Raw genomic sequence first — 19,933 nt, 5'->3', positions numbered from 1 at the left:
TTTTGAGGGACCTGGGAGAAGTCTCTGCCTCCAAGCAATTTGGGGGGACTGGTGCAGGCTCCACCCCCCTCTGATTTTGAGGGACAACCTGGAGGAAAGGCACCAAAATCTTGACAAAGGCTGAAGAGAACACTCTGATTACCCCTTTTGCCCAGAGGTTCCCTTAGCTGAAGTTGCTAACAAGGACCAGACTCGCCAGCCCGCCATGGGTTTCGAGTTCTTTTATTTCCTGGGCCCTCAGTCCTGCATGGGACACGGGAACTGGGTGCTGCAGAGGCTGCGCCAAGGCATCAGAAATGCCCGCCCAACACCCAAGGGTGGTAGAAGATCTGCTCCAGCACCGGCCGGTCCATGGGGTGCTTGGACAAACAGCAGCGGATCAGATGTTGGCACTCTAGGGAGAGAAGGCAGAAAGCGGCGCTCACTTGCAGAAGGCTCCTGCCCAGTTGCTCCTGGCGCCTGCAGAAGCCGGGCCACACTGCGTGTGCTGGGAGCTGCCCTTGGCGGGAGAGCGGCACGGCAGGACAAGCGTCCCCTCCTTCAGCCAAGCGTGCCACACCCAGCCTGCCACGGGCCACCTGCTGCAGCCGGCCCTTGAGGGCACATGGACGTCCCGCGCAGCTGCGGGAGGGCCGGGCTGGGCTGCGCGGTGCCACCTGCCAAAGCCTGCCTGCTTCAGGCCACGTACCAACCTGGAGAGACCTCCTGCGGGAAGAAGAGCTGCCCCAACACGGTGTCACGCTCGTTCTCGAAGGGCAGGAACCCGCACACCATCTCCAACAGCAGCATGCCCAGGGACCAGATGGTCGCTCCATCGCCGTGGTAGCAGCGCAGGCCGATCCACTCGGGCGGGCAGTACGTGCGTGTTCCTAGGGGAGACGGGCGGCGCTGCTCAGGCGCAGGCTGCTGCCTTCCAGAGCCTGGTGCCAGCCTCCTGCCAGAGGCAGGGGCTGCAGCCATGGCCACAACTTCCCCCCAAGGCCTGCCTGCCTCCCCCTGACAATGGGCCAAAGCCAAGAAACCATTCTGCAAGGCTGAGAACGCCAGTGGAGCAGCCCAAGGCCTTGTGGGCCTGCCAAGCCGAGGAGCCGGGGCCCGGCTTTTGCAGCCCCTTTCTGTCGGCAGGGCCAGCAGCCGGCTCCTGGGGCACAGCACCTGCCCCGTGCCCCAGGGCAGCCGGCAGCCGGCTGAATGCCGCACCCTACGGCCCAGGAGGGAATGGGGCCGTGCGGTGCCTGGCACTGGGAGCAGGGCCCACGCTCTGGGCTCACCGGCAAACTCTGTGAAGGCCCACTCCTGCAAGAAGATGCCGCAACCAAAGTTGATCAGCTTCATCTCGCCAGTCTCTGGGTTGATGAGGAGGTTCTCTGGCTTGATGTCCCGGTGCAGGACACCACAGGCGGTGCAGTGCCACACAGCCTCCAGCACCTGCCAGAAAAGCCAGCGTGCCGCCTCCTCGCTCAGGAACTCTTGCTCCAGCAGGACGTGCAAGACATTCCGAGATTGCTCTGGACGCTCCATCACCAGCACGAAGCTGTCAGGCACCTGGAACCAGTCAAGGAGCTGGATGATTCTGCGGCAGCCAAAGCCCACCTTTTCCATTAGCACAATCTCTGTTGGAACACAGGTGCCGTCGGGCTGTGAGGAGAAGACAATGCCTCCATCACACGGCCTGATGCTGCCAGGAACCCCCCGAGTGTCCGCATGTGCAGCGGCCACAGCCAGCGCCGGCCACCTTGCTCTGACCTGCTTCTAGGCTGCTCTCAGAAGTCCTGGCCTGGCCTATGAATGCCCCTCCAGAGCCCCATGGGAACCTCAGACAGCTCCTCAGGTCTCACCTGCTGGTACAGAAGCCTTGTTGGTATTTGGTGGCTGTATGGGAGCAGCTTCCTGGAGATGGAGGAAACTCCCTGGTCCCCCGGGAATCTTTTCATCCACCAGGCACGGGTTGTTGCCAGCTGGCACGTCCAGCACCGTCACCTGGGAGCTGTGGTCCGGCAGCTGCTGGCTCCAGGACACTTGCTGCTCCTCCACCTGCTCCTGAGATGGCTCCCCTGGATCAGGCTGGGCTCCCACTTGGACCTGTGGGCTTTCCCTGGCCATGTCAGTGCTCAGGGATGCGCCCATGTTGTTGAAGTCCAAGGGTCCAAGGAAGCTGGGAGACCTGTCCCTGGGCTCTGCACCTTCTGCAGGCTGACAGGTCTGGCTGAGCCTCTCCGAGCGATGGAGATAGCGGAGGCTCCTGGCACCATGGACGTTCTCTGACTGCCTGAGCTTCTTGCACGGATGGCGGGTCTTCTCTGCTGTGCCATCCTTGCAAGGCTTGAGGCTCTCCCAAGGATGGCCAGTCTTGCTGAGAGCAGCCTCCTGAAGGGATGGTGGCTTCTGGAGAAGCTAGGCAAGCCACAGCAGGGCAGGTGGCTTCACCTCATCAGCTTCTCCAGTTCTTTCCACAAGGCCTGCCACATCCCAAAGAAGAGCGGCACAGATGTCCCATTGTGTGCCCAGTGCCGGATCACCACTTCCTGCAGCTCTTGGGCCACTGCCATGCAGGGACCGCAGCTGCTGGAGCTCTCCAGAGGGCTTGCGGGAGCACCTGGCCGCCGGCGAGGGGTGGCCCGAGGCCTGGAGAACCTGGGAGCCTCAGGGGCTGCTCGGTTCCTCCATGGGCCTCTGGGCCTAACCCTGGGGCGCTTCCTCGTCTGCCGCCTCCGTGGTTGCCAGTGGCCACCGGCCCAGCAGACAGCCACAGCGGCCAGCAGCAGGACAAGGGCAGGCATCAAGACACCACCGTCACCCATGGCTACGGCACGTCCCATGGTGACTGCACTGGCAGCTGCGGGGGCTGGCCTGGTTTATATAGGGCTGGCGTGGTGATGTCACAGTGCTGTGGCCAGCACAGCTGTGTGACATCACGGCCCTGCATCACACCAGAGCTTAACCCCTTTGTGACATCACGGCCCCACCCAATTCAGGGATCACAGCCCTGGCTCATCCCTGAAGATGAACATGGCCTGGAAAAGCCTGGAAATCAGAACCGGAGCTCAGCCCCTTGCAATGAATCCTCCCCTGGAGCAAGTGGCAGCACATCAGGAAGAGTGCTGCTGCCACCTGTGTCAATCCCCGGCTCCGAGGACTCTGCAGTGGCACCAACTTCAAACAACCACTCCCCTGTGCCAGAGAAGATCCCCCAGAGACAAAGGGAGGGGAAGTTCCTCTGTCTCTGGGGAGCTCTCCTGAAATGGCTGGCGAGGACTGCAAGAGTTTTCTCATAGCAGCTCACCAACTTCCGCAGAGTCTCCATTCTAAATAAATCTGGATATTCCAAAGAGCGCTCATGCTTGTCCCACTGCTCTGGTTTTGACTGCCATGGGGTTCCTCTCTTCCCAAGAGCTGGCACGTGCTGGGTTTGGATTCAAGATGGGAATGCTGTGATTCAGTCTGGGGTGGTTTGGTTTCTGCTGAGCAGGGCTTGCCCTCTTCAAGGGCTTTGCAGTGTGCCTTGGTACAATGCGTGTTTTCCTCTGGGAAGGGAGGGGTGAGTGTTGAAGACAGAGGCAATAAATGCATTAGAAAACCTGCACTGTGTCTGTGTCCATGTTTGTCAGGTGACCATCTACATCCTGGAAGGGGATGATGTAATTTCTAATTTTTTTTTTTTTATTAATGGATTTAACAAGTCAATTTTTATTGTGCCTCACATTTTTGGCCACCTTCATCTCCAGCTGAGCTTTCCGTGCACCAGATTTCTTGCTGCAGTGGCCAGAAGTATCTCTGTATTCTCCTCCTGACCTTCATTCCTTGTCCTCTACCCATCCCATCCCGCCCCAGGGAGCAGGGACCTTCCTGGGGCAGATCCAGGAAGATATCCAGGACCATCCCTGCCTGGGACGGGTGCCAAGGAGATCCAGGAGGGTTCAGTGTCCAGCTCTAAGTCCTGGGACACCCTGTGCCGTGCTCCCAACAGCCCCGATTTTCAGGAAGGAGCCACAGCAGTCACCTGACCATCCATGGATTTTTCTTCCAGGAATTCACTGTGGAGCTTGTTTCTGTTTTCCTGCTCTTTCTGAGCTCCTGTCAACATGGCATGGAGCTGGAAGAGGTGGAGAGGAGAAACGTTGGTAATGGGAAGACAGAGGGAAATTGCTGGGGAAAAGGGAGACACACACCCCTAACGGTGGCTGCGGAAAGCTCCACACGCTCCAGCCTGCCCCAAAACCAGGGAAGCCCTGGCTAAAATCCAGGAGAAACACTGCTGAGGATCCAAGGAATCCGAACCATGATCTGTGTGGAGAGTGTCCCTGACAGGAGGAACGTGAATGGAACCGAGCGAGGCTGGGGCAGGAGGGTCAGAGCGAGCAGAGAAGGGGGGCCCATCAACATCCTAATTTACTGCTCCAGAGAAAGAAAAATTCCCAGCTTTAATTCCAAGGAGGATAATTTAATATCTCCTTGGCATCTGCAGATCCATGACCTGAATCCAGTCATGAGTTTCCTTCAAGTCTCCACCCTCGGGACCAGTTAAACAGATAGTGGGGTTAAACTCTTTCCCACTTGTTAAATCTGGATCTGCCCATTCCATGAGAGACTTTTAATTGTGTCCCTCACAGAATCCTTCTGGAGCAGAAATCCCAGTGTGAAATGAACGGGAACAGGGAGTGTTGGGCGAAGAACTGACTAATGTGATAAGGGAATGTGCCTCGCTGGGGATCCAAGCCAGCCGAATTTCACCCAGAAAAAAAAAAAGAGGGATTAAGTTCAAGCCTTGGGAAGCATTTGATTAAGATGTGGCAAAGAGAAAGGGATTATGGCAGTTAATATGTTAATCGACTCACCCCTTATAAGGTTATGTTTCTAGAATGTTCCTGGTTCTCTCCCCTGATTGGTTGTTATTTGTTGCAGTATTTTGCATATTTCTAACCCCAGTTTGTGGTTGGACCCATGCCCTCAGGCTCTGCCCTCAGACCTACCCTGTATATTTCTGTGTCTGCCCATAGTCCTGGTCTTTGGAGTTTGTCCCTATACTGCGCACGGTTTATGGGCGTTGTGCTTATTTTATTTCTCATAAAAAGTGTTAATTTTAGGTGGACACAAACTCCATCATACGATTTCATTTTATTTGCACCTCAATTCCCTGAAGTCAGAGATCCCTAAAGTATTAAAGGTACTGGTTTTCAATGGGATAGGATCCATTTAATTCCCAGAAAGAGGCACAGAATTAGATTTGAATCCAAGTTCGGATTCAGCATGGGAATGTAGGGGACAGCACACCGATGGTTTCCATGTTGCTGAGCAGGGCTTGTCCTGTCCATTGACTTTGCAATCCCCGACTGGACAATCCATGTCCCATGCTCTGCCAGCCAGGAGGTGACACCATCACCGTTCCCCTCTTCATCCCCGTGTCCTATTTAGACAAGAATCTTCCTTCTCCTCTGCTCCAGAGGGTGCTCGAGTGCCCACAGGGAGCCCCTTCCTCGCTCCCGTGGAACTGGTGAGGGCTGGTGTGATGCAGGGCCGTGATGTCACACAGCTGTCCTGGCCACAGCACTGTGACATCACCACGCCAGCCCTATATAAACCGGGCCAGCCCCCGCAGCTGCCAGTGCAGTCGCCATGGGACGTGCCGTAGCCATGGGTGACGGTGGCTTCCTGATGGCTGCCCTTGTCCTGCTGCTGGCCGCTGTGGCTGTCTGCTGGGCCGGTGGCCACTGGCAACCACGGAGGCGGCAGACGAGGAAGCGCCCCAGGGTTAGGCCCAGAGGCCCATGGAGGAACCGAGCAGCCCCTGAGGCTCCCAGGTTCTCCAGGCCTCGGGCCACCCCTCGCCGGCGGCCAGGTGCTCCCGCAAGCCCTCTGGAGAGCTCCAGCAGCTGCAGTCCCTGCATGGCAGTGACCCAAGAGCTGCAGGAAGTGATGATCCGGCACTGGGCACACAATGGGACATCTGTGCCGCTCTACTTTGGGATGTGGCTGGCGTTGTGGAAAGAACTGGAGAAGCTGATGAGGTGAAGCCACCTGCCCTGCTGTGGCTCGCCCAGCTTCTCCAGAAGCCGCCATCCCTTCAGGAGGCTGCTCCCAGCAAGATTGACCATCCTTGGGAGAGCCTCAAGCCTTGCAAGGATGGCACAGCAGAGAAGACCCGCCATCTGTGCAAGAAGCTCAGGCGGTCAGAGAACGTCCATGGTGCCAGGAGCCTCCGCTATCTCTGACAGCCTCCATCCCTAAGAGAGGCTGTATAGCACTGCACGGCTTGCGGCGTCCTGCACCGGGACATCAAGCCAGAGAACCTCCTCGTCAACTTAGACACTGGGGACCTGAAGCTGATGGACTTCGGTTGCGGCACCATCCTCCAGGAGCGGGCCTTTACAGAGTTTGCCGGTGAGCCCAGAGCGCGGGCCCTGCTCCCAGTGCCAGGCACTGCACAGCCCCAATCCCTCCTGGGCCACGGGGTGCAGCGTTCAGCCGGCTGTTGGAGATGGTGTGCGGGTTCCTGCCCTTCGAGAACGAACGTGACACCGTGTTGGGGCAGCTCTTCTTCCCACAGGAGGTCTCTCCAGGTTGGTACGCGGCCTGAAGAAGGCAGGCTTTGGCAGGTGGCACCGCGCAGCCCAGCCCGGCCATCCCGCAGCTCCTCGGGACGTCCATGTGCCCTCAAGGGCCGGCTGCAGCAGGTGGCCCGTGGCAGGCTGGGTGTGGCACGCTTGGCTGAAGGAGGGGACGCTTGTCCTGCCGTGCCGCTCTCCCACCAAGGGCAGCTCCCAGCACACGCAGCGTGGCCCGGCTTCTGCAGGCGCCGGGAGCAGCTAGGCAGGAGCCTTCTGCAAGTGAGCGCCGCTTTCTGCCTTCTCTCCCCAGAGTGCCAACATCTGATCCGCTGCTGTTTGTCCAAGCACCCCATGGACCGGCCGGTGCTGGAGCAGATCTTCTACCACCCTTGGGTGCTGGGCGGGCATTTCTGATGCCTTGGCGCAGCCTCTGCAGCACCCAGTTCCCGTGTCCCACGCAGGACTGAGGGCCCAGGAAATAAAACAACCCAAAACCCACTGCGGGCTGGCGAGTCTGGTCCTTGTTAGCAACTTCAGCTAAGGGAACCTCTTGGCAAAAGGGGTAATCAGAGCGTTCTCTTCAGCCTTTGTCAAGATTTTGGTGCCTTTCCTCCAGGTTGTCCCTCAAAATCAGAGGGGGGTGGAGCCTGCACCAGTCCCCCCAAATCGGTGGGAGACAGAGACTTCTCCCAGGCCCCTCAAAACTGGAGGAGGATGGAGACGATCCCCGGGCCCCCCAAACTGAAGGGAGATAAATACCTGGCAACCCAAAATAAGAGATGGATGGAGCACACAGCAGCCCCCAAGTCAGAGGGGGAAGGGGAGACTGCCAGCCCCCCCAAAGAGGAGGGGCATTGTGCCTGTGCCAGCCCCACAAATTGCAAGGGGACAGAGAACACCCCTGGCCTGGCAAAGGACAAAGAGCGGCTGGGGGATGCCAGGATGGTGACAACACTGGCACCCCCCAAATCAGAGAGGGACAAAGAGCCCGCACAGGCTTCCCAGAAGCAGAAAGGGGGCAGCAAATATCCCCTGTCCCCCTAAGTTGGAGGGGCACAGACACAAAAGGCCCCACAAAAAGAGCATGAGGAACCAAGAGCACTGCTGGCCCCACAAGGGTAAGGAGGATGGAGAAACTCCCCATCTGTGTTTGTTTTGGAAGACAGGTGTCTGCTAGGGAAGGCAGGGGCCTCCCCTGGAATGAAAACGTAGATCCCCTCCCTCGGAATTATTATAATTCTGAAATCAAGGGGCTTTCAGGCAGAGATCTGAGGATAGGAATGACAGTTCTTTATTAGTATTTATAACCAGGCAAACAAACAACAATAACTACAGCATTAGCAAGAAAACAGAACCAGGGGGCCCGTGACAGCTTTCTTGGCTGAGACGGGATGGAGGAGAGGCTTTGTTTCACAAACCCCCTCGGGCGGGCAGTCCCGGTGCTCCTGCAGGGCTCTGAGGAACACTCAGCTGGAACAGCAGGGATGAGCTGAGATCCTGGGCCAGTGGCTGAGGTGGATCAGCAGCTCCATGGCGGTGCCTGGCACTGCCACACGTCCCGGCATGACAGGGGGTGTGAGGTCACCAACAAAGAGGGGAGAAGGAGAAGAAGCAGCAGCTCCTTCTGGGTGATGGTAAAATTCCCTTCTCCCCACCGCAGCATCTCTGCACCCAACGTGTCCTTCTCTGAAGCTGAAGAAAGCCCCTAAACTGTCCCCATCCTCCTTTTTCCTGCCCCCTTCCCCTCCTGGGCCCGGTCAAACTCTGTCTTTTGTCAAGCACCCACCAAGTACCCACAGTTAGGTTTTCCCCACAACTAATGGGTAAAAATTCCATGGGCAAGCCAGAACTAAAAAAAAAGGGACACCTAACCCCCAACAGTGTGTCTTAATCCCTCTTAGAGTAAATATTATCAATTAAATGCAACTTCCTGTTTAATTGCAGAAGTGGAAAAAATGTTCCAGAATCCTAAAACTACTTTGAAAAATATGTTATTCATATGGCAAAAGAGAAGAAACATTTGGGGATTACTTCGTACTAAAAATAATTCTAAATATTTCAAAAATATTCTAATTTTTAAAAATAAAAAATAAAGATAACAAGGTGGGTTCCCCAAGCCTGTCTGCTGCCTGCCCAGCCAAGGCTGTGGCCAGCCAAGCAGCTGTGCCAGTGCTGCTGGTACCAGCTAGACCCCAGAGCAGAAGCCCAAAGGTGTTGCTCAAGCTCTGCCTTGGCAGGAGGGTCCTGCCTTCAGTCCTGTCCAGACACCAGGGCCAGCACTTTCAGGGACAGAGGGTCCTGGTCTGGGTGGTGGCAGCACAGCAGTAAGCTGATAACTCAGCGTTGGCAAGGAAAACAGACACGGGCTTGGAGACTCAGGAAGAGAGGTGCAGTTCTCCCTGACTGAATGTAGTGATTTACATTCACACTGTTATAAATGCATATCATATTATTGGCTTTTCTCAAATATTAAAAGGAATCTTATATGTATAAGATTAGAAAATTTTTTTGTATTAATATGGTTTTCTTTATTTCTGTTATTGATGAAACTTTGAAATAGTGGTATAATACATATATGTTAAGCTTTGGCATAGTATTAAAACAAAAACTACTTTAGTTTGTATAACCCAAAGACTGCAAAAGATAGCTGGAGATGCCCCCTACATTCAGAAACTATCTTATCCAGATGAAGACAGCAGTGACCAGAACTCTGGGGGAGGAATTTATTGCATTTCTGTTATCAGGAAATGTAAATCTCATTGGCGCCAAGAAGATTGATCTATTGGGAAGGGGGCAAGACAAAACTAAACAGAAGTAAACCAAAGATCCTAAGAAGAATGTATGAATATGCATGTGAATTTATGGATATGTATTAGGATTCTGTTTTTAAGGGACAATCCTTTGTTAGTTAGGTGTGCTCTCTTGGCTGAATGCAGAGACACCTGGCTGTATCTATGTACTCTACTTTATTTTTAGGTCCTAAGTAACTTTTTATTAAACCTTTAAATTCCATAAGAAAAATATCTGATCCTCATTTTTCACAACACTGAGCTGTTTGGCCGGACATCTGGAGGTGCAGAGGTGCTCCTGTAGAGAAAGAAAGTGGCTGATGCCCCCAGCTGCAGCTGGCACACAGGGACCCTCCTGCACAGCAGGGCCCAGAGCTGCCAAGGCTCCCCAGCACGGCTGGAGCTGCTGGCACAGCTTGGCCCAGCTGGACAGCTGCCCCTCAAGGCCCTGGAGAGCAGGGGATGGCTCTGGGCAGGGTCCCTGGCCAGGAGCGGGCCCCAGAGCACCTCTGCCTGTCAAGGGCAATCTCGTCCCTGCTCTTTCTCCTGCCCACCTTGCTTTGCCTCTGCCCGCTGCTCCTGGGGCTGCTCTTGGCCAGGCAGCCTCAGTGGCAGCCAGCACTGGCTGCAGCCCCAGCGGGCTCCCCAGGACAAGGCCCAGCAATTAAGAGGCCAATGAAAGGCCTGGGCAGCAGCAGAACTCTCAGCAGAGTTATTTGGGCAGCCAAGGACTATCCACAGGTCTACAGCAGCCTCACTGGGAATGTTTCTATTCTACAATAACTTTCAAAAGAAGCTGTTTGAGGGAAAGATGAACGAAACACTCACTGTTTTCTCTTCCAGACATACCAGATTCCAACACAGCATAAAATGAAGACAAGCACCAAACAAAGCAGGCCTGCCATTAATTCTAGCCAGCAGCGTGTTCCCTGACAGAAACCTCTTCCAATGCCCTTCTGGGAATTGGGAACACGTGTTGTGCTGGCTGCATCTGTGGGAGCAATGGGCAGCGTGAGCCCGTGCTGTGCTCCACTGCTGAGCTGGCAGCATGGTGGGTATGTCCAGGATATTCCCTGTTTCCCCCAGAGCTGGGGCCTGAAGGCACCTTGCTGTCCCTTGGCACAGGCTGTGCCACCCAACAAAGCCCAGAAAGCTGAGAGGAGAACCCAGGGACAGCGCAGCTGCTTGGGCAGTGGCTTCTTCCAGGGACACGGGCCAAACCCATCCCTGAGCAGCCACTGCCACCCCTGACCCTCCCTGCTCTGTGACAGCTCCCCCAGCCCAAGGGGACAGAGCCAGGCCCTGTCAGGGGCCAGTGCAGCCCCTGCCCAGTTGGGAGCCAGGGCTAGCTGTGGCCCTGGGATCGCAGCAGGGCTCCCACTCGGGGCTGCTGCTGTGCCTTGGGCCTCAGGATGCTTAGGGCCAGCTCCAGGAGCAGCTACAGTGGGATGGACACTGGTGCAGGAATCCCGATTCCCAGGGACTGGGAATGAGCTCCAGAGGCCTGGAAGCCGAGGCGCCTCCAGCTTTGGCTGCTCCCGGGCTGTGCAAGGAGAGGCCCTGTGGGAAGAGCTGCTGGCACACAGCCCCACCAAGGGCTGAGCCCAGCACAGCAATTACCTCCTGTGCCTGGGCCTGTGCCTGCAATTGCCTCCCTTCCTTCAGGAAATGCCGCCTTCCATAGAGCCTCTCTGTCCATCCCTTGAGAAAGGAAGAGGCACAGCTGGATCAGATGGAACCATCACATAGCAGGGAAGTGGCCTCTTCAGGAGGCAGTGCTTGTCAAAGACATGGAAGAGGATCAGGAAAAGGCCCAGGCTCTCTCTTGTCCAAACCACCACCTCTCCTGATCTGCTCAGAGACCAGGAAGTTGCAGAGGATCTCAAGGTGTGCATGGCCCATGGTGCAGTTTGGGCAGCCTGTCTGCTGATGCCAAATGCCTTCCTGCAGAGGCTGGGGAGAAACTGCATCCAGGCCAGGCTGGGAAACAGCCCTGCAGGGCTTGAAAGCAGCAGCAGGGCAGCGAGGCTGCCATGGATCCCTTCCCATGGTGCAGGGCATGGCATGTCCAGAAAAAAACCCTGACTGCTGAGTCTCAGGAAAGGCTGAGGGAAATGTACCCACCACGCCCTGTGAGCAGTTCCTTCTCTATTTCTTTCAGGATATGGTGTGACTCAAGTGATTCTTTCTGTCCTGTGGCTCTGTTCTTCCCTCTCGGAGGACCTTAACAAAAAATAGTTCCATTTGCCAGGAATGGATCCCAGAAAAGCAATGCTCAGCCTGTGGGTACGGCAGGGACACACCACTCACCCCTGCGATGGGAGCCGGGCTTGCGGGCAGTGATCAGCAAAGGAGCTGGGAAAGTCCTCCCTGCAGACACACCTGTAACTCAACAGCCACAGAAGCTTCTGTCACCTGGTTCCTACCAGGTTGTCAATGATTATTCCTCGATGGGACACTGAGAACATACCTGCAGGAGGCTCCAAGGGCTTCAAAACTTTATCCAGCCAATCTAATGGAGAAGCCATCCCAGGAAATTCATATGGAAGGGAGCACAGATGAGAACCTTTTTCGGGATGTGCTGGGATCGCCTTCAGCCTTAGGGAACTGGGCACTGCCAGGGGGTTGGGTAAGACCATGGGAGCCAGATGTCAGTGGACATGGAGAAAGCTGTAGAGGGGCCTGAAATGCTCTGGGCTGGCTCCAGAGCATTCAATACTCTTTCCATGCCCTGTGCAACATCCCTGAAGGGTGGGCGCTCCCCAGCAGCAGAGATGGCAGCTCAAGCCTCAGCAGGGCTCAGGCCCAGAGGCACAGCAATTACCTCCTGGGACTGTGCCTGGCATGGCCTCCCTTCCTGCAGCAGAGGCTGCCCATGAGCCACTGCTTCCTCTGGGAAACGCTGCCTTCAGCACAGCCTTTGGGTTCATCTCTGGAGAAAGGAAGAGCCACAGCTGGATCAGATGGAACCATTCCCCACTGGGGAGGTGGCATGTTCAAGAGGCAGTATTTGTCAAAGTCATGGATAAGGATAAGGAAAACACCCAGGTTATTGGGGCTGGCCAGGGCCCTCCCTCCTCCAAACAGCCCCTACACCTGATCCAGCCTGAGACCAGGAAATTGCAGGGGATCTCAGGGTGTGCATGGCCCATGGTGCAGTTTGGGCTCCCTGTCAGCTGATGCCAAATGCCTTCCTGCAGAGGCTGGGGAGAAGCTACAGCCAGGCCAGGCTGGGAAACAGCCCTGCAGGGCATGAAAGCAGCAGCAGGGCAGCAAGGCTGCCATGGATCCCTTCCCGCTGTGTTGGGCACTGCATGTCCAGATGTGCAGAGAAAGCCCCTGGCTGCTGAGTCTCAGGAGAAGGCTGAGGGACGTGGACCCACCACGGCGTCTCTCCAGATCACTCAGCCTCTTGTCTCCTGTAGGTTTGTTCCTCCCTCTAGGAGGACCTTAACAGAAAGTATTTCCATTTCAGATGAATGGATCCCACAGAACCAGGGCTCAGCCTGTGGGGTCAGCAGGGACACACCACTCACCCCTGTGATGGGAGCCAGGCTTGTGTGCAGCAACCAACCCAGGAGCTGGGAGAGTCCTCCCTGCAGACACACCTGTAACTCAACAGCCACAGAAGCTTCTGTCATCTCTTCTGATCTGCACAGGCAGCACTGAGCCTCAGGAGTGGTGAGAGGATCACGCAGGGCGAGGGCACACACGTGCACGGCTCTGTCCTGGCACCTGCAGCGATGCTCTCCTGGCCAAGCCTTGGGCTCTGAGCTGGCAGCTCTCCCAGGGGGAAAGGCCTTCACCTACCCTCACCATCTTCCAGAGCCTCAGTCCTGGGTGTGGGTTGGGAAGCCAAATCACCTTCAGCAAGAGGCTTGGCTGAAAAAAGAGGTAGGACAGAACAGCTCCCGTGGCTCTGTAGGAGACCCTCAGGCTCCCTGGGGCTGGCAAAGGAGCCACACAAGGCACAGCCCCGGGGCACAGCCCTGGGCCCGGCCCCTTCCCTCTCTGCTCTTCTCCGTGGCTGCACAGAGCACATGGAAGGAGACACTGGCATTACACACGGGAAGAAGATTGACAGCTAAATGCTCCTTCTTCCCACTGGTAGTGACCTGTGGGATCCCTCAGGGCTCTAGAAGGGAGCAGGGCGAGGTTTCTAGAACCCAACAAGCCTGAGATTATGTTAAGAGATATGGCAAATGCTCTTGCCACCTTGTCATTTTGTGTTCTGTCAGTAAAGGGAATAGAAGAACTTGCCTCCAGCATTCTCCAAGATATTTAAAGTATCATTCAGTAGCACTTCCAAATAATTGAGGTTGAGTTCCAAATCTAGAAGGGAGCACAGATCAGAACAGTTTCCATGGTGTGCTGAGATCCCCTTCTACCTTAGGGAACGGGGCAGTGCAAGGGAGTCATGCTAAGGCTGTGGGTGCCAGATGTCAGTGGACATGGCCACAGCTGCAGAGGGGCCTGGGGGCTCTGGGCTGGCTCCTGGTCACTCTCCACCCTCTTTGCAGGCCCTGTGCAGCATTCCTGGGAGAGGTGGCTGGAGCAGCCCAGGCCCCACTGGGGCCCTCTCTCTGCCACAGCTGAAAGAATTGTAAAAGCAGTGGGGAAGAACTACAGCAGGCAGTGCCACAACTGTCCCTCAGGCCCTCCCTCCCTCCTGGCCACGTTCTGCTGGGACACCTCTCCCATCCCATAGGGACAGAGCCAGGCTCTTTCAGGGTACAGTGGAGCCTTGCCCTCCCCCTCTGCCTATTCCCCACCATGGGCACCCCTTTGCAGCTGCTGCCAGGTTTTGGGACCTGACTCCCATGGAGGGACTCCAGCAGGACTGCTCAGTAGCCAAGTGCCCTGAGCCTGCTGGGGATAATTCCACTGGGCTCTGCTGGTCTTGTCCAGGCTGTGCCTGCACTGCCCAGCAGCAGAGATGGCAGCTCAAGCCTCAGCAGGGCTCAGGCCCAGGGGCACAGCAATTACCTCCTGGGACTGTGACTGTGCCTGGCATGGCCTCCCTTCCTGCAGCAGAGGCTGCCCATGGGCCACTGCTTCCTCCGGGAAACGCTGCCTTCAGCACAGCCTCTCCTTCCGTCTCTGGAGAAAGGAAGAGGGATACATGCATCAGGTGGGGCTGTTCGTTCCCCAACATGAAGGTGGCATCTTCAGGAGACAATAGTTGTCAAAGATATGGATAAGTTTCAGGAAGGCATCCAAACTTTGGAGCCAGGCCAGCCACATCTACCACAAGACTGGGAAACTGCAGGGGATTTCAGGGTGTGCATGGCCCATGCTGCAGTTTGGGCTCCCTGACAGCTGATGCCAAATGCCTTCCTGCAGAGGCTGGGGAGAAGCTGCAGCCAGGCCAGGCTGGGAAACATCCCTGCAGGCTGTGAAAGCAGCAGAGGGGCAGCAAGGCTGCCATGGATCCCTTCCTGCTGTGCCAGGCACGGCGTGTCCAGATGTGCAGAGAAAGCCCCCGGCTGCTGAGTCTCAGGAGGAGGCTGAGGGACATGGACCCACCATGGCGTCTCTCCAGATCACTCAGCCTCTTGTCTCCTGTAGGTTTGTTCCTCCCTCTAGGAGGACCTTAACAGAAAGTATTTCCATTTCAGATGAATGGATCCCACAGAACCAGGGCTCAGCCTGTGGGATCAGCAGGAACACACCACTCACCCCTGTGATGGGAGCTGGGCTTGCGTGCAGCAACCAGAAAAGGAGCTTGAAATGTCCTTGCTGCAGACACACCTGTAACTCAACAGCCACAGCAGCTTCTGTCACCTGCTTCCTGCCAGGGTGTCAGTGTTTATTCCTTGTTGGGACAGTGAGAATGTACCTGCATGGGGCTCCAGAGGCAGAAAATCTTCATGAAGCCAAGCTGCTGGAGAAGCCTTCCTACCACCCTCATCTGGAAGGAAGCACAGATCAGAACCATTCCATGGTGTGCTGGGACCCCCTTCTGCCTTAGGGAACTGGGCACTGCAAGGGGGTCGGGGAAGGCCATGGGAGCCAGATGTCAATGGACATGGCCAAAGCTGCAGAGGGGCCTGGGGAGCTCTGGGCTGGCTCTGGTCACTCTCCACCCTCTTTGCAGGCCCTGTGCAACATCCCTGGAGGGGCAGTGGGACCAGCCCAGGGCCCCTGAGGCCTCTGTCCCTCCCGCAGAGAAAACCCTCCCTAAAGCCCTGGGGAAAACCATCCCCAACACTTCCCAGGGAGAAGGGAGCACTGTCCCGGGAAAGGGGACCGAGGCCGCCGGCTCACCTGCTCGCCCTGCTCGCCACGGAGCAGCCTGGGCAGCCCTGTCAGGCAGGGCCACTGCCAGGAGGAGCAGGAGGAGGAGGCGCAGAGCAAAGGCCATGGTGCCTTGCCCACTGCCAGTCCTGCAGCTCTTGCTGCCACCACTGTCCTGACACCGCTGTCCCAATGTCAGCACCGCTGCTGCCGCCGCCGCTGCTGCCACAACAGTCGTGGTCAAGGACTGACTGCTCGGTCCTTGTGGTGCTGTGCAACCACGGGGCTCTGGGACCTCTGTGACCTCAGAGCCTGCTGTCACCTCAGCCTGCTGTCACCCCAGAGCCTTCTGTGACCTCATGGCCTTAGGTGTCTGCCCCAAGTGTACTCCCATCTGTACTAGAGGACTGCTCTGACTGTGAATCTTTGACTTCATCAAAGGGTCATTGCTAAACAAAACCTTGGTTTTGCCTGCTGACATTGCTGGTCAGGCAGTGTCCCAGGAGATGCTCTTGATGGTTGCCTCTTTTCCTGGGCATGGCACTGGAGGAGGTCCAGGCCCAGGTGATGCCACTGAAGGAAATGTGCCCTCAGCCCAGGGATGCTCAACACAGACTCCCCCAGCCCCTTGGGGCCCTGCCTCTGGTCACAGCAGCCCCTGCCTGGCTCCTGCCTGCCCACACCAGGGTCAGCCCTGCCTGCTCCTGGACATGGAGCTCAGCCAGGGCTGGTGCTGTGTGGGCTTTGCTGGTGGTACCAGCCAGACACTGGGGTGAGAGCTCCATGTCTTTATTGGAACAGAAGAGCTGTGCTGGGCCCTGCCCTGGCAGGAGGGACCCACCTTCAGTCCAGGCCGCAGAGCAGGGCGGGTCCCTTCAGGGACACAGGGCCTTGCTTTGGGTGGTGGCAGCATCTGCACAGCAGCAAGCTGGTAATGCAGCTGTGACAGGGACATCACGTATGGGCATGGAGATGTGAAATGTGTGGTGCAGGTGTCCCTGAGGGAGGTGTTTGGCCTTTCCTGTGAAGCTGCAGAGGGGAACCTGTTGAGAGAGGAGATGGCTGAGGCCCCAGCTGCAGCTGGCACACAGGGACCCTCCTGCACACTGCGAGATTCTCACTGTGCTCAAAGTTTCCCTCTGAAGACTAAGAGCTGAATGTGGATGGGCTTAGCAGCTGATCTGCAGGCCAAACAATTGAGGTAGCAAAAGGAGAAATTGAGAAAATACAAGTTTATCCATAGCAAGGAAGAAAGCAAGGCAGTTAGCATGGAAACCAATAAAAAGGGACATAAGGGGTATTTGCAGTTGTAATAAATGGAATTGGTTCGTGCTAACTAAATTGTAACTGTTATTAAAGTTATTATTAGAAACAATCAAGAATCAGTGTTACAAAGCAGATGTACCCCTTTGCAGATGTTACATGTCAAAATTAAGGTACAGGATGTAGTTTAGAAGATAAATGGTGTCTCAAGACCAAAATCGCCTTGAGATGGACCAAAATTAGAACAAATTTAGGCATTGGGCCTAAAGATTAGTAAACATAAGGCTAATTAATAGACTTACATAACACAATGCTCAGTATGTATGCACAAACCTGTAAGGTTATCCAAAGGACAACAAGGAAGAGGAGAAGCCTTCGCCAAAAGACCACCAAAAGAAGACTGAAGACCCCCTAACAACAACTGAGGCATGTGCCGTGAAGAAAAGTGATGTAAAGTCAGAAAAACTTGAGATAGGAGAGAACTTAGAGGAAACATTAAGGAATATGTATAAGGATACAGTATATAAGTTTAGCTTGAAGTGCTTTGTTTTGAACATGAGGCAGGGTGGGAAGCCTCTGTACCCTGGTCAGTTTTGCTTATGCTTTAATCATACTTAATTACTAGCAGATTATTTATATAAATTTTAATTTTTATTAAACTGTGGTATTTTACTAAACTGTATTCTTTTATACCACATTACTATTCAATTTAGTAAATTGTATTCATTTTTAATTAAACTGCCATTAACCCAAGGGACCTAGTTGTCAAAATTCTAATTTCATTTATAACAATATTTTAACAAAGAAGGCTGTTACAACAACATTGGTATTTACCAAACATGACACAACATGAGCTATATTAACAAAGAAGGCCCCTTACGGTGACAACATTCTACTGCTCAAACTGTAAAACATCTTTGTGTACTGATCAGGAGGTCACGATTTACTCTTTACAATCCTGATGCTGAATGTCTCCTGAGGAGGTCTGGTCACAGAGAAGAATGAGCCCCTTGTGGGCTGCCCCTGTTTGGACAACCTGCTCCTCACCCCGAGCCTCAGCATGTCTGACATCGCCCACCTGGGACTGACATCCCAAAGCATTGAGAACATTTATCTTTATAATTTTTCTTTATAATTAAAATCTAATTAATTAATAAAAATAAAATTTTATTTTTATAATACTATTATTCTGTATTTTTATAACCTAATTTTTATATTTATATAAAAGAATTGCTACGTTTTTAGCAACTAAAAACATTATCGGTCCTTGGTTCAAAGTAGCACATTTCCTTTCATTAATTAATTGACCACTATTTCTCCCTCTTTATGCTAATTACAACTATTTTTAGTCCTTTGATCATCATTTTTATCATTTTCTCAGACAGGGTAAAAGGGGCCACTTTGGGGTCCATGGGGACTTTTCTGAGGAACATTTGGGGCAGTTTTGGGTCGGGGGACGGAACTTAGAGAGAACTTGGGGGTCTGGAGGACACATGGGGAGCCGGGAGGGCATTTGGAGCGGCATTTAGGGATTCTGTGAGACAATTCGGCGTTCGGGGGAGCACTTGGAGGTCCAGGGGGGCACTTGGAGGCCAGGGAGGGGAATCTGGGGGCCCTTCGGGGTCCGGGCGGGCACTTGGGGGGCTGTAACGGGGAATCTCTGGGTCGCGGGGGATGATGGGAGTTGTAGGCGCCGGTATAATGAGGCTTAATGGCGCCGCGGAGCATCACGGGAGTTATAAACGCAGCTCCAATAGGTTCCGGTAAGGCGCGGGGCATGACGGGAGATGAAGTCCCGCCCGGAATAGCGCTCTATGGGCGCCGCGGAGCATGATGGGAGCTGTAGTCCCGGAAGTGGCTCGGAAGGCGCGTTCGGCGGTGTGGGGAAGCGCTTGGAGAACACTTCTGCGTCCGAGCTGCAGGTGCTCTGGGCGAATGTACACGGCTCGGGAGCACTTGGGGGGAACCTGGGGAGCTGTGACCGGGCTCTTTAGGTCGCGGGGCACGGCAGGAGGTTTGGGCGCGGAACTGTGTTGTGGGATGATGGGAGATGAATTCCCAGGAGTGGCTGGAAGGGGAATCTGTGGGGTCGGGAGCATTCAGCGATCCAGGGACACTTTGGGGGGTCCCGAACGGGCGCTGAGGGGGCACTCGGGGATCCTGAAGGGTCTGGGGGACACATGGGACCTATGGGGGGCGATCCCGGGGTTCTGGGGAGCGCAGGGCATATTCGCAGTTCCTCACAGCCTGGTCTCAATTGCCCCCTGGAGGCTCCTACTCACTGCCAGTCTGATCCCAGTATGATCCCAGTATGATGTCAGTACACAGCCAGTGCAATCTCAGCCACTGCCAGGATGATCCCAGTCCAAACGAGTCCCTGCCAGTGCTGCCACTCCTGGGATCCCCCAGCCCTCTCTGTGTTCCCCCCTCCCACATCTCCCCAGAGGAGCCCCAAGGGCTGGCAGTCCCCAGCCAGGGTCCCCAGCCAGCCCCAGGTTGGATCTGCAGCCCCCAATTTTCCCAGTTTCCCTCTCCTTTTCCCCGGGCCGGGTTCCCCCCGTCCCCAGCGGGTGGGAGCAGCGGAGAGCCCCGCGCTGCCCATCCCGACCTGTCCCGGCTCCATCCCCGCTCCTGCCGTGGGCTGTGAGGGGTTTGGGAACGGGGCACCGAGGGTGTCGCTGCTCCTGGGGGAGGAGGAGGAGGGATGGAAGAGGAGGGATGAAGAAGGAGAGTGAGAGGGGATGGAAGTAGGAGCACGAGGTGGGGTTAGGGAGGAGGCGGATGAGGAGGGATGGAAGAGGAGGGACAAAGGAAGATCATAGAAAGGAGGAGGAAGCACGAGGTTGAGCACTCCCTGAATTCACAGCCCCCCAACCGTGGGATCATCACCCCCCATCCCAGAAATGACAGGAGAGGGGGAGCTTGGCCCAGATAACCTGGAGGGTTCCTGGGTTGGGTTTTTTCGTGGGTGATGTTTGAAGAATGAAGAACTAAAAAGCTGAGTGGAAAATGCCCCTTGGGGGGACACTGGGGGGTCCCAGCATCCCTAAGTGGGGAGGTCGAAACGGGAGGAACTTTTTGGATTCCTGGCACTTTCAG

At 55.4% G+C, this 19,933-nt stretch overlaps 2 protein-coding genes across 3 annotated transcripts; both read right to left on the bottom strand.

Moving 5' to 3' along the window:
* Positions 1–421: 421 nt before the first annotated feature.
* LOC147647159 (serine/threonine-protein kinase pim-1-like) lies at positions 422–1,602 on the bottom strand. Its single transcript, XM_086872417.1, has 3 exons — positions 1,272–1,602; positions 792–869; positions 422–459 (listed from the first exon to the last, which is right to left on the bottom strand). Exons 1-3 carry the CDS (start codon positions 1,600–1,602, stop codon positions 422–424), a joined length of 447 nt encoding a protein of 148 aa, XP_086728543.1.
* Positions 1,603–9,254: 7,652 nt separating this feature from the next.
* LOC147647158 (uncharacterized) lies at positions 9,255–15,820 on the bottom strand. 2 transcript variants are annotated; one of them, XM_086872503.1, is made up of 14 exons: positions 15,602–15,820; positions 15,174–15,245; positions 15,014–15,085; positions 14,321–14,434; positions 13,595–13,666; positions 13,145–13,216; positions 12,871–12,942; positions 12,718–12,783; positions 12,159–12,266; positions 11,805–11,948; positions 11,645–11,716; positions 11,459–11,557; positions 10,955–11,035; positions 9,255–10,325 (listed from the first exon to the last, which is right to left on the bottom strand). In XM_086872503.1, the coding sequence occupies exons 1-14, from the start codon at positions 15,696–15,698 to the stop codon at positions 10,159–10,161; spliced, it is 1,308 nt and encodes a 435-aa protein (XP_086728629.1). In that variant the 5' UTR covers positions 15,699–15,820; the 3' UTR covers positions 9,255–10,158. The 2 variants fall into 2 exon arrangements, with proteins under 2 accessions (XP_086728629.1, XP_086728630.1); XM_086872504.1 differs by lacking the exon at positions 12,718–12,783.
* Positions 15,821–19,933: the final 4,113 nt, after the last annotated feature.

Source organism: Cyanistes caeruleus, unplaced genomic scaffold (genome assembly GCF_971803275.1).
Source record: "Cyanistes caeruleus unplaced genomic scaffold, bCyaCae1.hap1.1 HAP1_SCAFFOLD_65, whole genome shotgun sequence".
Lineage (NCBI taxonomy): Eukaryota > Metazoa > Chordata > Aves > Passeriformes > Paridae > Cyanistes > Cyanistes caeruleus.
The sequence above is the reverse complement of the archived record's forward strand: the minus strand, read 5'-3'. Positions and strand labels throughout refer to the sequence as shown.